At 40.9% G+C, this 25,537-nt stretch overlaps 1 protein-coding gene and 1 long non-coding RNA gene across 2 annotated transcripts in view; both read left to right on the forward strand.

The window, feature by feature from the left end:
* Window positions 1-25,537, forward strand: part of LOC130165662 (uncharacterized) — a 133,453-nt gene that overhangs the window by 62,884 nt on the left and 45,032 nt on the right. The gene's annotated exons all lie outside the window — the stretch shown is intronic.
* spry2 (sprouty RTK signaling antagonist 2) lies at window positions 18,473-24,257 on the forward strand. The gene is made up of 2 exons (XM_056371109.1): window positions 18,473-19,437; window positions 22,199-24,257. The coding sequence occupies exon 2, from the start codon at window positions 22,247-22,249 to the stop codon at window positions 23,306-23,308; it is 1,062 nt and encodes a 353-aa protein (XP_056227084.1). The 5' UTR covers window positions 18,473-19,437; window positions 22,199-22,246; the 3' UTR covers window positions 23,309-24,257.

Here is a 25,537-nt window from a genome sequence, read left to right on the forward strand (position 1 = left end):
CCTGTAAATGGCAGTTTATGAGGAACAACAGAGGGCGGGGGGGGGGGGGGGGGGGGGGGAAGCAAACATTTCTGGAGCAGGATCAGAGCCTTTGGCTGTGAACTCATTACAACTCAAATCAAAAGATCGTGTGGAAGGAGCATGCCGCTGTCACTGGAATCTCCTCCTGCTCCCCTTGCAAAACAGAACTTTTTGCTTTCCGCCACGTCATTTGCCCGCCAACCACACCGCCGCCGCCACCTTCCTCCCCTTCCCGTCCTCCTCTGAAGATGACAGGCAGCGAGACTTCACACGGCCGCTGCAAACTGGGTCAATAACAAACTGAGACTGAGAGGAGTGAGAGGGGAGAGAGCAGCTCGTTGCTGCTCTAGTTTTAAGACGTGAATAATAAGACGTAACAAAAGGGTAATCTATCATATGTCGTTTGTTTTAATGGTTGCTCCCTCTCTCTTGCAGTGTGTGGGTGGACACACATTAGGCCTACACTGAAAATATGGTCTTTAGCTTGTGCAGACGAGCAGTCATGACGTGGCTCCCTCTGCTGTCTGCTAAGCTAACGTCTCTTTACATTGTCATTAATTGGCAGCAGTGCATTAAAGACAGAATTAGCATGTTCATTTGAATGGTCGTCATGGCAAAGTATGTCTGAATAGAATAAGATTAGCCAGTGAACAGCAGCTGAGAGCAGTTAAGGGATAAGTGTCGTCAAGTGCATTCCAGCTGCATCAGCGGAGAACATGGATGCAACAAACCACAGGTGTGGCTTTGGTTTCCGAGTGGGGGTCAGTGTCTTCAGGGGTTCCTGATTACTATGTAAATTCCTGTATTATTAGCATGCTAACTCTATAATCATATTCAGTTTATTTAACAGAAACCACTTTAAGTGATTTCCAACAGGGGTACTTGTGCCCCAGGGGGTACTTCTGCACTCTGTTACCTTCGCCAAGCTTATGTTTTCATCCGAGTCCGTGTTTGTCGGTTCGTTTGTTTGTTTGATTACGCAAAAAGTACTGAGCCGATTCGCCCTGAACTTGGTGGAAGGATGGGGCATGAGCCAGGGAAGGGCTCAGCAAATTTTAGGCAGATCCGGATCATTTACTATGAATTTTTTCTCTGAAGTCTGGTGTATGTTGTTTGAAATTGGCTTTGGCTTTGGCCTGCGCTCTCCGAGTCCCCTTCTACTTGTGACTGTGATTTGATTATAAAATCTATATATGCAGATACGGAGTCAGACGTAACATCGAAATTGAGAGTAGCTTCCAAGAAAACTAGTACGGCAAACAAGCAGACAAGGTGTTAAAATAACAAGAAGTAACAGATAAACAGTTCGCTAAAAGAAATGAGTAAATGAAATGGTAGTGGATTTATTTCTGATTGATGTTCATTTCTATTGCAGTGCCTGTAGCACTTCTTTCAGGCTACATGCAAACCTAACCACTCCCACCGACACCCGAGGACACGGGGCAAAAAGGCCACAAAGGCCCGTACTACCACTTGGTAACACTAATTCACCTTTTTGAGTTAGTAAATTACATGTACAGTAACTTTACTGTGCTATCTGTTGATCCTGGTCCCATGTTACAGTGTGTATTGCAACAGAAGTCATTTTTCCTTTCGCTAGAGAAAATCCAGTAGTTCCACCCTCTTGATCCCCAAAAATCAATTTTCAAATCCAGTTTGTGAATGTGTGAACGGTTGTGTGTTTAAGCCAAAAAGTGGTGATTAGTGGTTCTTTGAATTCATTTGCAGTGATCGCTCTGCAGCACTTGAAGGCAACTCAGATAAGCAGTATCAACATGTTGATCAACTCCTCTCTTCTCTCATCTGCACCTTGGCAGCTGTACAGTAAGAGAGCACTGTTAGAATATAACCTGCTGCAGGGATGATGCTCTGCATCAGTCTCGCAGACGATTTGCAGTTGCACGTCTTCTGACACACTTGAACCTTGAATAATTCCATTACAAGAACTTCTTGATTTTACCCCACGACATTTCAAACACTGGGTCCTTCTTTTTTTCTGTTGAAAGCCAGAATGCTACACTTAACTGTGTGCATGACAACAGAGAGGACTTTGTCATTTGAGTCATTTCAGATGTGCGTGTGAAGACATTGTGTTTTTTTGATGTTTACTCTTGTCTGGTCGCCTTTCAGTCTTCAAGTACCTGCAAAGAAAATCCTATTTCCAGGTGCACAGCAGATTTCAGCTTTCAGTTAGAGTCATTGCAGCGAGTGACTCTGCACAAAAAGTTCACACTTTAGAAATCATGACATCATTTGTGCCAAAAAATAAAAAACACACAAAGAGTTCATTCAAGTCTGGAATACATCATGGCGGACAACAAACATTAATCAATCACTGGGCGAAATGTGGTTGAAAAGTGGAAGTTTATTGTACGTCTACTTAAGGTATGAAATGTCATCTAATAATAAGTTATTATGTTTTTAAATGAATGTATTTCTACAGTCATATATGCTCATTTGAATGCTGTTAAAATAATGCTTAGACGTCTAATGAACTTTCACTTGTCAACACTCACACAGCAAAAGAGGTGTGTGTGTGTGTGTGTGTGTGTGTGTGTTGAGCGCAGCTTTCCTAAGGCCAGGTTCTTGCACACCGACAACTCGCATCTCATCTCCAGAGCGGGAAACTCTGGAGATAAAGTGAATGTTTTTTCTCATCTCCTTTCATGAAGCACTCGCAGCAAGGTCAGGCATCCACAATAGCTTCTAATTCATCCATCAGGGAGCAGTCTCTCGTGACCTTTGACCGGCTTTAGCCTCTTGTGCTTGTGCCACATGGACGACAGGTGTTCATGAGAGGGTGCAGAGCCATGATGGCGTCCGTTTTCCAGCTGTTAGAGTTTCTTCACCTTCACTTTTTCTCCGGAATGAAAGTTAAATGGATTTCAGGTCACTTCATCCACCTCCAGCTGTCTGGAGAAATAAACTCACAGTGCAACATGTAGCACACAGGATGTCAACAAAATGTGACGAGTTGTCACAACAAAAGCGAAGATTTCTCTCACTGCTGCTGTTTTTTTAATCAGGCAAAATTATTTTGGCTCCATCTTTTTCCTACAAACGCCACTGATTTCTAAAACATGTTTCCCTGTGTTTTTTTTGTTTTGTTTTGTTTTGGAAATCATACAAAAAAGAAAAGATGTTCCTGCAAATCCTGCCTCAAATTTAGACAGTCTTTGGTGTTAAAAGTAATCCGGCGGATTGCTGTGGATACACATTTAAACATGAGAATAAAACAAAAACTGTATCACAAAGCCTGATCAGTGACCTAACAAGCACTTTCCTGATTGTTTTTGTTCTGTTTTTTTTGCTATCACTAAGGTGGTTTTTGTCAAATTTATTATAGATACTGACTCTGTAGAGTGGTGTAACCCTTTTAAAGGAAAGTGTTTATCTATATATATATAAAACACACAGGAGTCAACAACTACACACTTCCTCTTATTTCTTTTGGAAGGAGAAACACTTCCTTTCAGTAAAATATTAAGGAAAATTAGAGACATAAAATGTATGTAAACACAATTAGTATTACCCGGGTAATTGAAAACAAAGTAACACAACTGTTCACAATAATAATAATAATAATAATAACTTTATTTATAAAGCACCTTTCAAAAACAAAGTTACAAAGTGCTTTACAATAAAAAACAGAAATGCAAATAATAAAAAAAATTAAATAAAGTATACAATAAAAACAACAGTGTATAGACGCTGATGATGCTTCCTGACTGGCTGACTGATCGAGCCTCTTTTACACTGGCTCGTCTGTTACATGTACATTTATACTGAAAATGTTATTTGTTCATATTATTTTCTGCACATTCTCTTTATTACTTGTTGATGAATAGATTTCTTTAAAGTTTTAAATGCAGATTATTTAACCTGGGTTACAATGTGCCAACTGCATTTAAAGGGCCTACATAGTAATGGTACTTTTTAATGTTGGCATGTTATTTCTCATGTTTGAACCGCTTCTTATTCTTTTCTAGTTGTGTGATTATGTTGTATATCTCACTCTGCTGCCACAAGAACATAATCGCCTTCTATCTCATGTCAATACATACTCCACTCACGCTTCTGTTGATGGTGCATGTGATTGGCTTCTAATTATGAACTTGCTTTGTGATGCGGGCCCCTGATGCGACTCAGTTTGCTCCATAGGATAATACTTTGTTTACATCAACAAAACCATGTTGGAAATCTCTTTCAGAAATGTATTCACCGCCAGAAAAACAATTAGTTTGTTGGAGATGAACAACGCCTTGTGTTGATTGATTGTCGACAGGATTGGTACCTTATTAAAATGACATATCCATATTACAAAATCATTTTTCATAAAGACGTGCCACATAAATGGATTGCACCGTTCACCTCAAACTCATTAACATCCCGCAATAAAGAAATTCATAACATGAATCAATGGTAAACATACACAGAGAATCTGAGCAATAAAATAAAAGTCTCTCTGATTGAACAGAAGATGAAGGGATTTTATCAAACAATGAAAAACTGATCTATATGTGTATAAAAAAACCTCTGCACATGTAGGGGAAAAGTCCTAGAAGATGTCTTGCACTACTGACATGCCAAATAATGGCATTCCTGAGTAACATAACAAACAGCCTGGAGTTCAAAGGGTTAAAGCCAGCATGCATATATAATCAAAAACTTGTACTTTTCACTGTTTTAATAAGAACTCAGTGTTTCTGAGAATTCAGCTGTGCTGTTATCCAGCAGGACAGACTATTACAATATTAATCCATAACCAGAGGGACTTGTCTCACAGTCCCGACTGACTCTGAACTCTGCAGCCAAGCTCGGCCATTAAACACTATTCCAGACCGCTGCTCACAAGTCTGCTCACGTTGAGCCCAACAGCAGATTGCCCTGCCTGCTCTAACGCAGCACCACTATTGGCTCATGGCACATTGGGTATGGCTGAGGCATCATGGGCTTCCTGAAAACATTAAAGTCTTTTCTACTGCAGACGGCCCGCTATAGAAGCCTTTTGCCACGAAGAAAGAGAATGGGGAAGGATTTAAAAGGAGGGAGAGAGACTGACACATCAACGGAGGAAGAACTGGTGCTCACATAATACTCGCTGATAGACATATAGTCTGAGCCAGAGGGCTTTTTTTAGGGGACTTTGGGATTCATATGCACCAGGCGACTTAGGTTTTATTCACACCCAGGAACAGAAAATCACATCTTTAACCTCATATGACCCAAAACTAATAGTTTTTTGAGACAGAATAGATACGATCAAGGATGCATTAGGCTAAAAATCAACTTGTATTTTCCTGTACACACGCAGCCTTAGAACAGGATCTTGTTCCTGCTGTGACCTAAAATCCTATTTCATTGCTGCACAGCTTTGGCAACAACTTAATCTTTTCTAAACTCAGACATATTGGGACTCTATTCAACAAAGAGCCAGCACTCCAGAACTGATGGCTTGTGATTTAAGTGTTGAATCGTGACCGGTTTCAAAATAAAGCTACAAAACAACAGTGTATGCCATCAGTTTGCTGATACACTCTGTTTAAAAGTTAACATTGATATATATGGGTTTAAACTTTTGTGTTTAAATCTATGAAGTTGTGAGATTTTTTTTTTCTTATTTTTTAATGTTCATGACTCTGAATTATCTGGAAGAGTTGTTGGGTTGCTTGGCAGAGCAGGAGCGATGTACCTTACTTGCTATTACCCCATCCTGCCAAAATCCAGACGTGTTGGCTCTGAGCTGCTAGATACTTCCTCCAGCTCATCCATCACCAGCGTGGTTGAAACACGCTTAACCATATTTTACACAGAGAATAAATTGAGGATAATAAATTTCCCTGTTTTTCCTTTTGCTATCAGCCCATTAACTTCATGCCGAGCTCAATATGAGAGTCTCTGTTTTCTAATTTAGCGAACACAGTTAATCAAAACGCTTATTATCTCAGGTACCATTGCTCAGCCTAAACAAAGTACCTTGAAACATCTCTGTCCTTTTTGTGTAGAAGTAATTTCCTATTTCTATTCAATCACGCGCATTGAAAAGCCTTTTTTATTCCTATTTCATAATTACCTGCTGGAACCAGTATTGAAAGTGTTGCTTAAAAAATAATTATGTAATTCTAAATCACAGCTGATAGCAACACTATTGATAATTTGCATTAGTGAATTGGCAGCATAACGCTTGCTGGGCTTCACTTGCCATGCTGCCCTTGTTTCACCCCATTTAGAATGAGCAGCGGTAATGAAACCAAAAGTGTGACTGTGGATCAGCAACGGAGCAGCTACTATTACAAAGAGCCCGAGAGTATCTCAATGTGAGTCCCACTTTAATTTTCACTTTTATTCTGCTGAAGGTCATGGGTGGTTGAGCAGAATAAAAAATAAAAAAAAACTCTGGCTGTGCTTTCTTTTTTTCAAAAGGCACCATGAGCATTAAAGCGTTGAATTTTACATCTTAATATCTTTAACAAATCAGAATTTAAAATATATATATATATTTTATTGTATGTGTATTGTGTGAAGCGCAGGCAACAGCATATTTTCATCATCAGTAAAGTTTTATGATTGTGATCATGATCCCTCAGCCAGGGGAGTCTCTGGTGACTGAAAACATATACATACAAAACATATAGTGATGATCAATCTTTGACGTAACCTGACTGAATCATGAATCAGTCCTTCCAGTAATTTCCACCTCTGCAAGAGCAGATGTAAGAAATGCTCAATTTGATGCACACTCAGGAGAGTGAAAAAATACAGTACAGCCTTAAGGTATGGATTTTCTGATAACTCATCCATAATCAGCGTCTCTGCAGTAATATAACACTTTGAAGCGCTGCACATTAAGGAACCTGAATGGGATCCTGGTGCAACGGCTGCATCGTGAAAAGGTTCAAATCCCCCAGACCGGCTTTGAAAATCATGCTGGGGGGAAAAGGCCAACAGTCACTCACCAATACCCACCATAAGAACGTGGCATGAGAAAAGCCTTTAGCCCCTCCAGCTCCGTCAGAGCAGGATGTGTTGATGCAGGTGAATATCTACAAAGCTGTGACTCAACGGCGATGCCTTCCTGAGGCATGGTCTCTACTTCTTTTTTCCTTTATCAAACCAATTGTTGCAGTCAGCTTTGTCTAGATGTATTTAGTTTGTGAAGCCGTCGTAATCTTCCCATTTCAAGGCCAATATGGCTTATCTCCCTCTTATTGTTGGTTATGTTGCTTATTCAGGAATCCCAGATTATCCTGTTGTGGTAGATTTTATCTGCAAATGTCTTTCTTTTTTTTTCTTCATTTATTCTCCATAGATCGCAGCAGTGAGGGAAGGATACACTGAGATCATATCCAACTTGCTCAGAGTTGAGAATGAAGAGTGAATAATTATTATGAAATATGAATTTGAAAGCAGGAATTTGCCATGAATCAGTCTAAAAACATTAAATCATTAATTATTAAAAGATCTGCAAGTATTGTCAGGAAAAGTGCTTATAGCATTTAACCCCTTCAGTGCTGAGGTGGGGCCATGAAGTGCTTTAAAGGGAAATAAGTAAATTATTCAATTCAATTCTTAAACATTAAAAGGAAAGTAATATGATCTGTCTTTGTTACGGGTCTACTTTCCACATTTTGTACAATTTGGAGTCTGTGAATTCTTCTCTGATTCATGCCAATTAGCAGACCATTACAGTAAACTAAATGTGAGGAAGTGAGAGTGTGTGAAGTGGTTTCAGTGCCTCCAAGAGATGATCATTAATGGGAGCAAAGAAACAAAGTTCTGATAGAGAAATTTGTTTTTATTTTTCAGCCGGTTCTCTAATCTTTGCTTCTTTTTGTGAAATTTGCCCTTGAGTTGTTTCATTTCTGTGAAACTATTGTCTCTTTGGTGGAAGCGCTCACAACTCAGAGGCAGCTGAAACCCAACAAGGGCCCACAACTTGCTTTTATCAGAAGGGGCCACCAGCATCAAAGAGAAATTAAATGCAATATTATGAAATCTCTTCTATATCATTGCTTCACATAATGTATAGTTAGTTATATTATATGTATAAAAAAGAGATTAGAAAAGCATGTACAAGTGTCTCAGAAACAAAGAGAGAAAACAAGCTCTTTGATTCAGAGATCTACCAAGACCAGCACAGCGAGCCCCAAGACGCCGGGATGTTTGATACTCTCTCTAAGGTTGTGTAAAAGATTTACTGAAAGAGCATAATTCAAAGCCCACACATTATACTCACACACACACACACACACAGACACACACACACACACACACACACACACACACACACACACACACACACACACACACACAGAGAAAGACTTGGCAAATGTCCTGCTCTCCTCGGATGTGGCAAAAAAAAATAAAAAGAATGAAGTTCTGTGACGGGCACCCGGCGGAAGGATTATTCTGATTCTCCGTCCGTCCGTCTCCATTTCCTCTAAACATTTCTTTACCACCTGGCGTCGATCCAAATGGCTCAGTGACGCCGCTGAGGTGTCCGTGGCTCTGCCCGAGGGAAAATATCTATTATCCCCCCCTCCTTGTTTTTCTTGCCTGGCAGAGGAATAACCGTTCAACGATCCAGGGCTTTCACCTCTACTCTGATAAAGGTTATCTTGGCAATTTAGTGCTGGCGATATCGCATTATGGAGAGAGTTATGAGGCGGAAATCAAATTTTGCTTCCAGTGACTCTGAGGAGAGGGAGGATGAAAGGTGCAAGGGACTGCACAGTAATGATACGGTAGAAATTGTTGTGTGAGAGTGTGTACGTGTGTGCGCGTCTCCGCCTGCTTGCATGTATGCTATTCTATACAGTCTCTCAGAGATGTGAAACCTGGGCTTTCACTATAGTGGAAGGTGCTTTATACAAAATTGCTTCATCCCACAGCAGCTTACATTATAGATGAGGGTTTGCTCAATGGGTAGTTTTAGCCAAGCTGTTTGATGGACATGTTGAATCCTGTTAATAAGTCTCAGAACTGCTAGCTGGGCTTTGCAGGTTGCTCTTTGCCAACTGTTGAGGCACCTCGACTGCAGTGGAGGTCAGTTTGTTTTTCCTGACTGCTTTATTTTGGAAGTATAAACCTTAATGCAGAGGTTTGCAAACTGTGAGCAAGCTCTTAGGCGTTTGCAGAAAACAAAATCAGAGTTATAACTGTGTCAAATCTGAACACACGGACATGATACATATATTTCAAGATTCAATGTGACTTACACTTCCCGGGATATTATTGTCTCCGATGTTCATTATGAATTAATGATAAAAAATCTGTTTAAAACTCATAAGCCTTGTCCCAATTCCCCTTCGTAGACTATGTAGGCCGAACGGAAATGAGACAACCTGGCCCACGGAGGATTGTCACTTTGCGTCACCGGTCACAAAGTGCAAACCTTGACAACACTTAACTTTTTTCACAAAAACTCAATGTTTGAAGGGCCTTGGTTTTAACAGTTGTACCGTTACTTGATGAACGGAGCTAAAACCCTCTGAAGGATGCAGCACCTGAACTTACAACTCCAGAACTTCCCTCAAAAATCATTACTGTACATCCGTGGGCACAATACAAACAGAAACTGACAAATCTGCTAAAATGCAATATTATAATAAATGTCAAACACTGACACTCGCGGCTCTGTGGGATGAAAAAGAAAAAAATATGAACTCCATTCTCAGTATGCTGTTGTGAAACTGCAGCACTGTCCAGATAGCATTCACATAGTAAAGCCGATAGCTCGGTGCGCGGAGTGACACCTCCCTCCCTTGTAAAAGAACAGGAAATTAGAGAAACACATTACTATCAGGGCAAACGAGAGAACCTACAAAGCGCACCATCGCATCACACCTCCTGTATTTGTCAGATGCATTATCACATTATTATATTCACAGTTTACCCTACTCCCTGGAGAGCAAAGAAAACATGCCGTTCTGCCAAAAAGGTTGCCATGACAATGAGACTCCTTTTCCTTTGGTTTCAGTACGTTCGACTCCACTCCTTCATGTACAGTTATTAAAATATTACTGTTGTAACATTTTGGCCAAAGGAAATATTTTCATCTGCGGCTGTACATGTTGTGGAGCTGTTTTCCAGCGTGTAAAACAGAATTATAGAGAAAGAGTTCAGCCTTTTGCACCTCTAAGGTAGTCGCTGGAGACTTGGTTTACCACAGCAAATTGGTTGTGGAATGGTGTTGCTCTTACTGTTAGGGACACAAATGTATTTTTAACAAAGCTGGGGGAGCATTTTTATATCTGAACTCAGACAGTCTGAGGAAACTGGTTCCACTGTCTCATTGTCTCAAACACATTCAGGTCACACAAATGAATGAAATGAAATGTTCTTTTCTGTGCGTTGTCAGAAGAGATTGACGCCCCTTTGATGTCAGCTCATTGCACCGACTTCCAAGTGCCGCAACAAACAGGAAACAAACTGTAACACAAAGTGCTCCAGTGATTTTACAAAAGACCCTTATTTCTAGTCTTTAGTGTGTGAGTCACTTTCCAAAAACAAAACAACAAAGATTCACAAAATGCGTCTTAAACTTAACGAACGTCTCGGGTGACTGTACACACTTGTTGCTGTGGTGTTAAAGTAAAAAAAAAAAACGTAATTCACACCTCCGTTTGCGTCATCCCATTGAGTTTGTATGTAACTCTGCTACCTCTATAATTGGCCCTGTGTTCTGTCACACACACTTAACCTTTACAAATGTGCTGCAGAGCTATATAAGACATCATACAACTCTTTTTCACAGGCTGGGTAATAAACCGTCTTTCATGTGTAAAATTGATAGAGCGTCTCTTTAAATATTGGGTATGAACCCTTGGAAATGTAAAACTGTCATTTTCAAATAAACAATTAAACGCATCCCTACCACTGATTATAAGGATTTCCACTTTTTAATTACCTTAAACAGTTAACAGTTTGAGACGATATAAAACTAAATGAAAAGAAAAATACACCACCTACATATCAGCCTTAATTACTTAAAAATGACATGTATCTGAAGATGTAATGACTTCACACAACTGGTTCTTTTTTAGCTACACTAGCAGCTATACTTAAGTGCTAATTAGCAAATGTTAGCATGCTAATTTGTGAAACTATAGATATTGAACATGGTAAAACTTTACACCTGAACATCAGCATGTGAGCATTGTCATTACCAGCATGTTAGCATGCTGATGTTAGCGTTAGCTCACTGCTGCGGCGAGGTGCAGCTTCACAGTCGCCAGCGTGGCGGTAGACTTTAGTAATAAAACGACTTGCTGTTTGAGCTCATGGCCAACATCATATGTAACAGTCACACACACACCAGCTTCTCAAAGACTCCCAACATCAGCACACGCATGTTCCAAGTGCTCCAGCTTCCTCCCGTGCATTTAACCTGCTAGTTTATTTGTGACAGATGACTAGAAGCACACATGTACACAAGACTCCATTCAACGTATCACAACAGTGACCCCAGCTGGACAGACAAAACCCTGAGATCTGACACCATGTCTGGATTTGTTTGGCTTCCTGACGCTCTCTGCACCTCCCACAGCGGTCACACCTTTATCCCTTTTCATCACTTCACCGAGAGAGGGAGAGAAAAAAAGCTTAAGTTAAACCCCGTCCAGAGGCTTTTAGCTCTGGCCCTACACCACGGAATCACTGGATGAAGGGTTGGATAGAGTATTTCAGTGTCAGAGAGCATCTGCACTGTCTGTGGCTGGTTTTATTCTTACTCTGGCGGTTAGTTTGCTCTTTTCTCCAGTACAGCTGGTCCTGTTGGGTTTGTTCCATTTGAATCATTCATATGAATAATATCCTCAGTCCTCAGACGTGTTGGATAAATGCAGTGTGTCTCTCCCCCTCTTAATCTTACCATTACTGTTTCAAACAAAGATTTAAGCTCTTTCTTGTCCTATATCATTAATACATTTTAAAGCAAGCATTAAATAGTATGTACTCACTGACCCGGTGCTGGCACACACACACACTGAACGCAGCTGCGTCACTTGAACGCCCTTGAGGTTTCCACACCCTCCCTGCTCATGCTAATCAGTGACATTTCTTAGAGCGTGGAAGCCTCCTTTTAAAGCTGAATACATTATTGTAAACTCCAGTTTTTCCTGAAGCATGATATTGTTAGAAACCTGATGTGAGAGATTTATTTTTCTGAGGGGGGGGGGGGTACTATAGCTGACCTCTCGCCCACAGCAGCTTAATGAGCTCAATCCATATTGGTGTCAACAGTACGAGAAGTGAGCATTGCAGAGGTCAGACTCAACAAAAAAAATCGATGGGAGAGAAATGAAGCGTGTACGTTAATCAATATATGTGTGCTATCTGTTTTATTTAAAACCACAACATTACTCTTCCAAACAGGAAGCAAAAGTTTGAAAGGACTGCGTGGTTATTATTAGAGGGCAGGAGGTTTATGTGATTTCCTGTTTTTGCTGAAGGGCGGATCTTTCATTTTTTTTCTCTTGGCATATATTTCATTCAAAAAAACTAAACAGGATACAGGTGGATCTTCGTGATGACTGAGCATTATCTCACTAACCTACAGTGCCATCCACCAGAACATACAACTGCGGTGAAGTTAGACCATTAATCCCATTAAATTAGCCTGTATTATAATGGAGATCAGGCGTCGGACGTAGACAACGTTCTCTAATCATGTGTGAACACGTCGACAGCAGCTGTTAGGAACATTAACATGGTCAGTTTATAAATACATCACATGTTCTTCAGTCCAGCTGTTAGGACCATTAGTGCAGGGAGGGCTGTCAGTAGGTATCAAGTGGATACCTGCATACATGCCTCATTATCCGCAAAATATGATGCTGCAGTCTACATAAAGCAGGAAACTCTCTGTAGAACTTACTGTGACAATGCTGTGTTGATGCTACATGTGTAATGCGATATCTCAACAGTAAATAAACAAAACTCGTATGTGCAGTGATGTTGTATCACGTCAGTAGCAGAAACTAAAAATGACCCGGAGACGATAAAAGTATTTAAATCAAAATGCTAAACAGGAATTCACACTAACAGGCACCAAAAGTTGTCTGTCAACCACAGTGCAGCAGTGACTCTCACAAAGTGTGCAGACAGCCTGGGATAATATCCACAGGCTGACAAGCTAACACGCTAACAAGCACGGAGCTGCTGTGACTCTGGTATATGAAAGAATCATGGCGAGCTCTGAAGCTCTGCGGTCGCTCCTTCTGTATTCTTCAGTGTACGAGCTGCATGTTTCGCATTTGTTCCAGTAGTATGTATGAGAGGTGGTATCAGCACCACCGAGTCGAGGCTATCATACAGGTTTGTACTGAACAGTGTGTAAATACAGCGATGGTAAGCCTCAAGGAGAAAAACAGGATTCAGTCAGTCAAGTCACCACCTGCTTAAAACTAAACTTTTTGAGTTTGTAACTCAGTGTAATCCTGTAACGCTTTCATTTACATGGCTGATAGTTAGTTAGTGCAGAGTATGGAGAGTATAAAGATTAATAATGCTTTATAATTGCTTCTTCCACAGTTAACAGAACAATGTTGAAATTTACCGGAGCCAAGTGAAATCATTTCAACATACTGGAAATGCGTGTAATCTAAATAGGAAATGCACCACATTAAATTCCTTGTTGAGGTGGACATTTCTGCAGTGTTTTCAGCCAGTCAATAGCCAGGTTCTCACCACCCAGACAAAAGCAGAGCGAGCCGAGCCTCACTCAGTACCCATATCACGACTCGTGGCACCAACAGCAACTATTCTGTGATTCCCTTTTCTCCTCTCCAATTCAGCCCCGACCAGGCATGCTATGAGTTTCCACTGAGACGCTTCAGCATAGCCTCAGTGTACTGTGCGTATTCTCTGTATTGTAATGAAAAGCAGAGGCTGCAGAGAAGTCAACAAGAGTTGGAACAGAGTCAGTATTCAAAGCTGTGAACTCCACAGGGTCATGCTATTCACATTAGCACACAGAGCGGAATACAGAATAAACTAACTAATGGATATTCTGAATGATGTGTTTATGTTCAGAGGTTGGGAGTTGTTCAAGAGAGGGACTATATCATACTCTATGGATTAAGTGCTCAAAGTTACAAGTGGTGATGTCCTCAAATGTGACAATAAGATTTTAGTAGATTTTATTTCTGACATGTGGAGCAATAACAGTGAAAATCCAATTCATCATGAAGGTCATTTCTCTTCAACCAGCTACAACATAACACCCTCTTGGTCCGAGCCAATCAGACATTGTTCTGTGTCTGTTGGCAATAGCCACTTTAAAAATCAATCAGTCAGTTCTAACTTTAAATTAATCAATTGCCAAACAAATGTCAAATTAAGGCCCCAGACGAAGCAGAAAGCAAAAACAAGTTACACCATCCACTCAATGTGTGATCCTGCAGGCCGTCTTCATTACAGTATTTATTACGCCAAAGAAGAAGAATCATATACATTTCAACGTGCAAAAAATAAAAAATAAATAGCTTCCTCCCTTTTGGACTCGAATAACTTTCCTTTCAGAGGTCGACAAAGTCAAAGCAGCTCTGAGTCAATTCCAAAATGTGACCAGCACAGTGCTGGTTCGGGCACAGCAGGTGAGATTCCACACAAAGCAGATTTGAGGACTGCCAACCTTTTCGGCTTGTGAAGTCATGTCTACTTGCGACCCCTTCGACACTGGCTGCTTGAGTCCACTGGTTGCGGTGGGCATTCAACCTAATAGTATGATTTCTTTCTTTTTGCTTTCCTACTTTAAGAGATAAAATAATCACTGCTACAAGCCAACACAGGCTGGTTTACTGACTGTGGAAACTCCCTCAGGTCCTCAAATCTGCTTTGTGCTAATTTAATTGAAAAATTTGCCTGAGATGTGCAGTATCAACTGGCATGATGAGGACCTTAAGGTGGTTCTGCTTTATTACTGAATTTAAGCTCTATCTTGCTGGTTGGCTGGAAATGAGAAGCCTGCTTTTGTCAACCTGTGTCTGAAATCAAAGAGTCTTTGTCAAGGCTTCTCAGTGATAAATCTGCAGCTGTTAGCCATGTGAGAACGGAAAGCTTGACAGTAGCATGTGTGGTCTTAGCAAAGTCAATCAATCATCGATCGATAAAGACATTGTAAAATGAATGTCTTTGTTATATTTGTATAGACACGTTTCTGAATAAATGCAGAACAATGCTAAACCTGGCACCTGTAATGGCCCATTCATCAGGATCATATCACAACAATACAGCAGCCTGAGCTCAGTCTCGGCATGTGTGCCAGCGAGGGAGGAGAGGCGATGGACTTTGAGAGTCTGTCCTTTTACAAGGCTATTTCAAACAGTTTGCCGTGTCTGCTTGACAATCCAGACACAGTTCATCTCCCGCAGCAGCAGGGGTTTTAGGTTTCATTTCAATTTTCTCTTTTTTTATTCTGCCGGGCGCAGCGGGAGTGAGATTCACTGTTCAGGTATTCCGGGAGAAGAAAAGAAAGACCATTGCTTGTAGCGCAGGACAAAAACTTTTGGAATTGCTGTAACTCTGTGGTCATTAAATACTCAATTTTCAGACATGGCTGGCTCCATGGTCAATGGACTTTAAACATGTTTGATGCGGCAGCCTGAGAGATGGCTGAGCGAACGTACATGATGGATGTTAAAGCCTCCAACACTACTGGAATGCAAGCTAAATTCAACTAAGTGGTCTTTTATTGTCAAGGTGGATCAACAGATTTTCTGGGAACAAGATGGGCGAAGCAATGTTATTGCCTATCACCATGTTATTAATTTAGAGTGTGCTACAGGTATATTTATCTTTACTTTTCTTGCGCTGGAGTCCAGGAATCACACTTTCTAGTATTTATCTAGTGAATGCAAATGCTAAAGGTGCCTTAATTTAATGGTTTTTAGTTATTTCTAGCTTTGGGTGGAGCAGGCAAACAGCCTATAAAGGCCCTGAGTGTTGTACATCCACACTTGATTGCACCAAGTCCCTTAAGGAAACAGTTCTGATTGAAGGTGCATGGTGTGCCCTAAGTAAGGAGGGAAATGAGGGTTGTCTGTCCACTTGAGTGCTCGTTTCCCAGCGAAGAAAAAAACAAGTCACATGTTTACATAATCAGCAGGATGTTAGTGTGAATCTAAAATAAGAGGAAAATTAGTCATCAGCCTAATTCTTCACCCTTCACTCATACTTACGCCTGGCTGCATAGCTCATCAGCAGAAGTGCGTCTATTGAGGATACTTTTTCAAATTTGTTGCCGTTGCATCATAGCACAACAGATGTGAAAAGTAAGTAAATGAAACTTGTTGTTTATTCAGAAAATTGCTGAAATGAGAAGGAAGTGAATTTCGGCAAGAGAAAAACAAAAAGGGAAGATCATGTGCTCTTGCAGATAATACTCTTTATTCAGGTCTTATGTTCAGGGGTAATGCTGGGACATCTGTGTGCAGAAAACCAGCATAAATTTAAAGGTTGTACAAATAGGTCATTTTGTTTTTATGCTATGACATTTGCTCATCCATGTGAAGTAAATGGGGTCGAAAGCTTGGTAATATAGTGACAACTTGCAAGGCTAGTTGGTGAAGTGCTGAGGCCATAGACTGTGAATAAAGATGGACGTAGCCTCTGTGACGTCGCTCACAGGTTTCTGAAGAGCGGTCTCGAAGCTCAGAGAAGACGTCTGCCATCTTGGCAGTGCCTGACTCCGCCGAACTCCCGGCTAATCGAGAAATGGGCAAAGAGTTGCACATGTGTGGAGCTGGGACTTCGGTCAGTGCCAGCAAATATACGTTAATATCTGCTGAGCTTACCATCAAGATTACTTGTTTTTTGTTTTGTTTTTTATATTTCTGCCTCTACGTGCAAGAAATCTCCAACAAAACCTTTTCCCATAACATGCTCCTGCTGTAAGCATGTAACATTTTAATTATTGCAACACTATGAACAAGAATAAAAAGCTTTGCAGGTAAATGAACAACAACCAGGGAGACAGGAATAACAAAGGAAGACAAATTGTTAAAAGAAATAGGGAAGTCTGAAAGCCTCCTGATCTGGATCCAAGTTAATTTGCCAAGTCATACTCTGAGTTGATTAAAGTGACCTCTCCCAGTGGTGTGGTTCTCCCAACTTCATAATTATTCTGTCTGGAATTGCTCACACACTCTATTACTAAAATAGAGGAAAGAGGGTGAGAGATGTCTCAGCTCACATTGTTTTCAGTGAAGCTCTGTGTTTGGATCCTGACATGCTATTGTTTCATGTTCCCTCACTGGTGTTTTTATTTATGTATTTATTTATTACATTGCTTTATAACAGGCCAAACTGTATGTGGGAGTGAATTGCTGTATAACAAAAATAGAGCCTCAGATAATCAAAATTGATTATAAGAATAATTAATAAACTTCCCAGATGGTTGTCATCGACATTTAAGCTGCTCTGATCATTTATTTAGACTTCTTTTTTTTTAAATCTTTTTAAGTGTCAAATCCTATTATCCTGTATTGATTGTAAGCTGCAGTGTTTGGGAGCGTCCACATGGGAGTGCTGCTCCACAATTATTCACAACAGCTGAGAGTAAACAGAGTATTGGTTTGCTAATTAGTTGTATCACTTCCCGTGGATTGCATTTAACTTCAGATCTATATCAGCCTGGCAAAGAGCCTCTAATGGTTCAGAATGAACAGTGTCCAGGGATGCTCAGTATGATTAACTAGCTTCTCTCTAAGTCAAAGGCGAGTCAATATGCAAAAAAACTACTCCTGTGTCTCCTGTGTGACTCTAGTGCACTTCATTTTGATAGAAGTTATCTGACGCTGCAGTCCTTGCACTAACACCACTCACTTTGTTTTGAACTTATCTGCTCCAATTGTATGTATCCAGATCTTAATTAAAGTTATATGAAATATAAAAATGAAGAAAAGTAAACAAAGTTCATAGTTTTCTATGAAATGTTAGAAATAAAAAATAAAAAAGAAGATTTTCTTCTATCATATGTGGGCAAAATTAAAGTACAAATTCTATAATTCCTATTAAAATATCTGTGGTTGTATTGATGTACTTTGTTATTTCTATTTAATGTTTAATACTTTACTAGTAGTATTGGGAAATAATGGTCTGTTTGCAAGTATTTTCATCCTTCACTTAAGTCAGAGTAGCAATACTGCAATGTACAAATACTCCGATACAATTTTAATAAAAATCCTCTATAAGTAAAAGTCCTTCAAAGTAAAAGTACATAAGTATGACTGGCAAAATATACTAAAAATATATTGAGTATATGATGATGATGAGTTATCATCCACATTATATGACTGGATTATTATAATCATTTAAATATTGTATTTTATCAAGCTGCAGCTAATATGAGCTACTTCCTGTGTTATTGGGCAGTTTGATCTATAGGATTATCACATATTTTGTGTTAAGTCAGATAAATGTAGTGGAGTAAAAAGTACAATAGGTCCCTCTGAAGTTTTGTGGAAGTATAAAGTTACATGAAATGGAAAAACTAAAGTTAAATACAATACAAAAATACAACCACAGATATTTGAGTTAGATTTTTGTCTTTTCTCGTGACACTTAGTTTGTTTTTTTATATGATGTATTCCATGAATTTAGATGAAGAAGATGTTGCAAAAGTCTTGTAGTGAGTAATTGTTTCCATTAGTGATCTGGTGACAACCTGCTCATTTTCAGCCTGTGTGAAACTTGAACTATCCACCATCTCCACCAGCATGACCTGCTGTAACAGATCATTTCAGAGCAGTGGTAATGTAGGAAGAAAAAAATGGGTCAGCTCTGATAAGAAACTAAAGACTTCAGGAGGGCAGCAGTTGACCAGCAGTGCTTGGCTGCTGCTGTAGAATTGATCAGACTGGGTGTGAATGGCTGCTCTCTAGCAGCCAATGGCTGAGCACCGGATGCGAGATATCCGCTGCAACAACAAGCGCTCTGTTCCCCCCTTCAGCTTGACGCCATTTACAGCCCAAATCCCGACCTCCTCTCCGGAAAGAGCAGAAAAAAACACTCACACACGAGGAAAAGTACTTGCAACCTCTCAGAGCCTTGCGGATAAAACACGCCAAATTAAAACTTTCGGAGCTGGAGTTTTTTGTCGCTCGCTTCTCTTTCTTTCTTTCTTTTTTTTTCTTCTTCTTCTTCTTCTTCTTCTTCTCCTTGTTGCAGGAAAAGTGGAGTCAAGCTAAGTTTACCCTCCGGCGGTGACTGACTGAAAGTTTTTGCCTCGTGCTCTTGCGCAAAACACGGGATTTACGTCTTAGCGCTGCTTTTAATGAAAATGCGCTCCACTCGGAAACTTTCTCAATGGATTTTAACGACGGCTTCCCCGACTGAACTGCTGATGTAGGGAATAAACTCTCGCCCAAATTGGATATATTTCACCTAAACGGGGGCTGAAGTGTCGGAAGCACGGTAAGTGTCGCCTTTTGTAAACTACAAACAGTTGAAGACTCATTTTCAAAACAACACTTGTTTCTTGACTCACGTGTTATTGTACTTTTTGTTTGTTATCATGTGTAACCTGTTCCCATCTCCCCCCCGCTTCCTTTAGCTCACTATAGGCTTTACATATGTTATGGTTTTACTAGAAAGGGCTGTCGTAACTTTGACAAGTTTGAACTTCTTATCCGTGGCCATTTTTGACTTAGTGCATTTTTCCGCTAAGGAAGACAGGTGTTTTTCGCACTATCTAATATTCAGCCTGTGTCTTTCCCTGGACTGAGTCTAATGTCTAACTTAATTGTTGATAACGCTGCCGCTGTCTGCTTTATTAGGTAAGTAGTGTCTAAGCTGGAACATGTGTTTGCTCATATGTGCGTCCACAGAAAGTGTAGTCTTGCGTTTCCTCCCCCTGAGCACACTGTGTATCTGCTGAGCTTTTATGACTCTAACACTAGTGGAAAACACTTAACTCATCAGTTGTGTGTATCAGGAACAATATTACTCACAGGATTTCTATATTTAGCCCAGCATATTGTGTTAATATTTGGCTGCAGCCTTGTCATTTGTCAGTTTTCCCCATGCAGAACTTTAGTCTTGAACTGTCATTTTTAAGAGCGGATGCCATCAGCTTGCTCCAGTTTACTCCCATCAGCCCTCACACCTCAGCCACCCACTCACTGTGGCCAACATGGCTTGCACACAGGTCCTATAAGGAGATGAGGGGCTGTGCACCCCCACCCCTTCCATCTAGATTAAAATTTGAGTGTGCCTTGCAAGCCCTTCATGTGGAGCAGAAAGCTCATAAATCCCAAAGAACCCTCATGCATGCTCACAGAGCAGTGCTTCACTCCCACCATCACCACCCTTGAGCACATCACTCACGGTTTACATGGGCTCTTTCATGCTCCAAACTTTTTAATCTTGTCACTCATCTTCTTTTCAAGAGTGTCACAATGTAAATGTGTTAGAATGGGGTAAGGTTGCCGCAGGCCATTTGTCATGCAACAAACAAAAGCCCTTCCTGTATTGTCATTGAAAGGGGGGCCTCACCCCCCCACCCCCTACCCCCCCTCCAAAGAAGGCATTTGAAAGCTAATTAGCGCAAGGAAGGAGAATTAAGGCCACCACTGTCAGTTTCTTTACTTTGGTGTGATATGTTAGTGAAAACAAGGCTGTGCATTTGAATATGTTAGCTTAATGCAGAGTGACAGTGCAATATGCTAATCCTTACCCTCTCCATACAATGAATCTGTGAGGTAATAACTGATCTGGGGCATGTGAGTCCCTATAGACGAGGGGTCAGCATTGTTGTTCAGGGTTAGAAACTTAAATGTACACATGGTATTGAAGTCTTGCATCAGACGGCTGCCCAGTAATTAACAAAAAGCAATTTAGTGCCCTCCTTTAAGCCATGTAGTTCCCTCTTACAAGTGCTTTATCTTTTCCCATGTCTGTGTTTGACCCGCATCAGTCTTCAGTAAAGTGCCCTGCTTTCTTAAATCCTCGATAAACCCACAGAAATGAACTTAACTTTGAACATCGGCATACACACCCTCTCCTCCAAGATATAAGGAAATTGTAAATTGAAGACATATATTTGCTGTTGTTCGACACGCTGTAATAAATTATAAGTATAAGCACGTGTCCATTAAGGCTGCAACTAACAATTATTTCCATTATCGATTAATCTGCTCATTATTTTATTGATTAGTCCTTTCGTCTATAATATGTCAGAAAAATGTCTGTTATAATGTCCCCCAGTCTTCAGGTGTCTTGTGTTATCTGACCAACAATCCAAAACCCAATAATATTCACATTACTATTATGTATGACAAAAAAGTATGACATCCTCACCGGCTTGATTATTAGATTAAGAAGATAGCGGCTGATTTATTTGGCTCTAATCTGATTGTTTCCTCGATTAATCGTTTGGTCCATAGAATGACAGAAAATAATAAAAAAGAAAAAAAGTCCATCATAGTTTATTAAAGCACAAAATCTAACAATATTAAGTTTGGTATAAAAAACAAAACAGGATATATTAATTTAAGAAGTGTGGCAGTCAGACAGTATTTACGAAAATATTTTCTTTCTGTATTTATTTATTTTGAAGTATTTTAGGGTATTTACGCCTTTGCTACAGACGGTGGACAGATGACAGGAAATGAGGGCGAGAGTTGCAGCAAAGGTTCCAGACTAAACTTGAACCAGGGACGTTGCAGTTCACGGCCGCCATCTTAACTTTTGAGGCCGCTACGCAGATTGATTTTCTGTTCATCAACTAATTAATACTTTTTAGCTCTGAGGTCCAAACCAACGTCTTTATTTATGGAGGGTTTTTGTCAATCAATCAATATTAGTCTGGTTAGTCATTGAGTCACACAGTATGTGTGGCAAAACAGGAACTTAACAGTTCTTAAACATTAAGTTTGGATCTGGAACTTGCAACAGCTTTGTGCAATCAAATTTTGTTCATAGTGGACACAAAAAGCCTGTTGCCATAGTTACATTGACTGTTTCTTGAGTGAAAGGCCCAACCACCCCTCAACTACTGGCTTAAAATGTTATGTGAACTACGTAATCAAACGCACCCATCTCTGTCCCCAACAATGTGTGTGTTTGTTGGGCCTTATTTCCATAGTGGTGCTTGTACAGATATCAGTTATGATTTGCATGGCATCATTTGCATGGCTGGTAACAGACGGATATAAAATGTGTGTTTCTTTTACAGGACTTCAGATGTGTCCCATGCCAGTCAGAGTGGCCCTTCAGTCCCGAGATGGATTCCAGAAGTCAGAACGACAGCGACGGGGGAGGAGGACACCACGGACGGTCACCGTCATCGACCAGCTTGTCGGGCACGCCGCATGACGAAGGGACACCGCAACCATGGCCTCCTCAAACCCACAATGGTCCGCTAGATACTGGGCTGAACAACGGGCAGCCGCCCCATACTCTAGCAGTGCTATCTCTGGATCAGATTAGGATAACTGGGAGTAGTAATGAATATTCAGAAGGGCCCACAGTCGCCCAAAGGTCTCCGGCCACTCAGCAAAGGCAACAGAAGAACGACTTGTTGTCGTCACCTGGTTCAAGGACAAGTGGGCAGCAGGAGACTCGGGAAGAGAGGCCTAATAACCTCCGCAACCTGCAGTCATTGACTCAGCATGGAAACACAAATACATCCATTTCTTCCAGGGAGGGTGTGTTGCGGTCCTCCAGTGTAGAGGACTCCCAGAGTAGTATCAGGACCAGCGTGGGGAGCACTTCTTCGGGCCAGAGGCTCCTCAGCAGCCCAGCAGGGGGCGACCAGATCATCAGGACCCAGCCCAAACGAGCAGAGCTGAATTCAGAAGAGTTGAAACCCCTGAACGATGAGTCCATGGCGGTGGTGGCAGTGCCAGGCAGCGGAGGCCATAAAAATCTCGGGAAACACTCAAACAAGTGTGAGGACTGTGGTCGGTGCCAGTGTTTGGAGTGCAGTCGCCCGCGGGTGCTTCCCTCCTGCTGGATGTGCGGCCGGAGGTGCGTGTGCTCGGCGCAGAACGCGGTGGAGTACGGGACGTGCGTCTGCTGCGTCAAGGGGCTGTTCTACCACTGCTCCAGCGACGACGAGGACACGTGCGCTGACAAGCCCTTCTCGTGCACGCAGTCTCACTGCTGCGTCCGCTGGACCACCGTGTCCCTCCTCTCCCTGCTCTTCCCCTGTATCCTGTGCTACCTCCCGGCTAAAGGATGTGTCACCGCGTGCCAGAGCTGCTATGACCGAGTCACACGACCCGGCTGTCGGTGCAAGAACACAAAACCAATCCACTGTGAGGATGACGGCAAGCAAACGTAGACGAGATGGTTAATGTGTGCTGAAATGCAGAAGGATGGAAAGACTCCATGTCGACTGAACTGATAGACGTCTTGGCCCTGTAGCTGTGTAGTGGGAAGGTTCGATTAAGAAGCTAATGATGCTGTTGTGCTTGAGTTAGTGTTTTCCATCATTCATGCCCACCAGGTCCACGCTGGAGGTGCATTCACTCATCTTAGCGTTATAAGTTTCACTTGAAAGGTAAACCAAAATAAGCGCTCCACATGTTTAAAGGTATGAAGACACATTCAACTACTGTTTTGTCCTGAAGAATAATTTGCCCAGATAGAGCTCAGATATGGTGTTGTTGCTACGAGAGTCCAAATGGATAGCCTTTTTTTTTTTTTTAACATTTAATACAACTTATATTCTAAGAACAGACTCCTGTTACTAACTATATGTAAAGTAGTAAATGCAAAGGCTATGTACATTAGAAAATGAGTTTGACAGATGTTTTATTTTTGTACATATAATAATACTTCAACTGTGAAAAGTTTTCTGCCATACCAGAGGCACCTCGATAAATTCACATTTATATGAATCAGTAAACGTCATTCATACAATGTTTTTTTTTTTTTACATTCACTGGAATGTATATCAATCATTTTTATGTAATTTACAAAGGAAAAATCTTATCCCTTCTACTTGTAAATTGTACAGTGACCTTTTATGGAAAAAAATATTTTCTAATTCCAACATTGCTTAGTGTAAAGTTAAAAAATATATATTTATTTGAAGGTTTATTATTTTATAATGAAAAATATTTATTTTGAGAACGCATTGTTAAATGTGTCACCTCTTTTTGGGGCTATTCTGTAGTCACTGCAGATTAGAGGTGACCTGTAGGACTGTCAAAGCTGGATGAATAGTTCACTATGAATTAGAAGACAAATATATTAACGTTTGAAATTAAACCTTGAAGTCTGACGGATTATTTTTTCTGCTCTGTTATTGTCTCTTTTAAATCAATGTATGGTTTCATTTAAGCGTCTGCATGGACAGTTTTAATTGAACATCTGCACGAGAGCTGTCATCGACCTTCCTCTGCCACTTTGTCTGTGCCGCAGAATCACTCCACGATGTTTAGACAGATCAAACGAGGATGCGTTCATGTTCACCTTTGGGCCCTCTTTAACAGAGACATCTGGCTCTGGTAAAGCTGTGTGTATAGGAATGTGCTCGTGCACTCCAGAAAATGACTTACTTTACCTCCAAAATTTGGTTCTGTGGCTTCTTTTTCATCGTATAAATCAAACACTCCACCTGCATTGTTGCAGATATGCATTCATGTAAACCTACTATTACAATCTGGCTTGACTCCCAGTTCATTTCATACACGTTCCTCATGATCCTGCAGATCTTAGCCTTTTTTTTCTCCATGCATTTTTTTTTTTTTTATCAAAGTTTTGTTCAGGAATTCCTTGGTTTTGAATATCCCTGCAGGCGAAACATAAGCCTGAAACATAAGCCCCTGACACTTGTTGACAGCATACGGACATGTTTGCGACACAGTATGCATTCAGAGCTGTGATTGACACGCCGAGGCCCAACCTGCACTCACTTGTTTGTTATTCATCCCCCAGCGTTTGACTGACGGAGAGGATAGGGGTGGGGGGGTTCTTTCCATAATTATCAACTTTCACCTATTTTACAGCGGTGAGGAGGAGAGGAGATGGAAACATAACGGGCAGAATCCCATTAGAGACAGAAAAGGGAGAGTTGATCTTGTGTTTAGTCTTTATCTTTCCAGTCGCAGGCCTCCTCTCTCCCGCATTGTCTCAGCTGTGAATGAAGAGGGAAAGGGTGGGTGTGGAGGAGGAGGGGGGGGTTGTTAGGAAGAGGGACCGCAAAGGGTTAAAAGCATCACTTTGAATGACAAAGACCTAACAGTTTACCCCTGTATTCAGCCCGGCATGCATTCATCCTGTTTTCAATAGTCGGGGGGTTATTTTGGCTCCCCAACGCTCCTCTCAGCTACCTGCTCCTACTTGGTATTCCCATAGGGAGATGGTTGTCTTGTTGGGGTTGGGTAGGGCGATCAGATGGATGTGTCGAAGAAAAAATAGTAATCTGTTGGAATATGCAGCTTAAAAGTAAAAGTACGTGAGTTTTCCAGTCGTGCTAATGAGGAAAAAGTTATGTCACAAAGTATATGAGAACGCTTGAAAAGAAAATGGCTCACTTGGATTTTCTCAGGTCATTTCAGTTTTT

The sequence above is a fragment of the Seriola aureovittata genome, chromosome 24 (genome assembly GCF_021018895.1).
Source record: "Seriola aureovittata isolate HTS-2021-v1 ecotype China chromosome 24, ASM2101889v1, whole genome shotgun sequence".
Lineage (NCBI taxonomy): Eukaryota > Metazoa > Chordata > Actinopteri > Carangiformes > Carangidae > Seriola > Seriola aureovittata.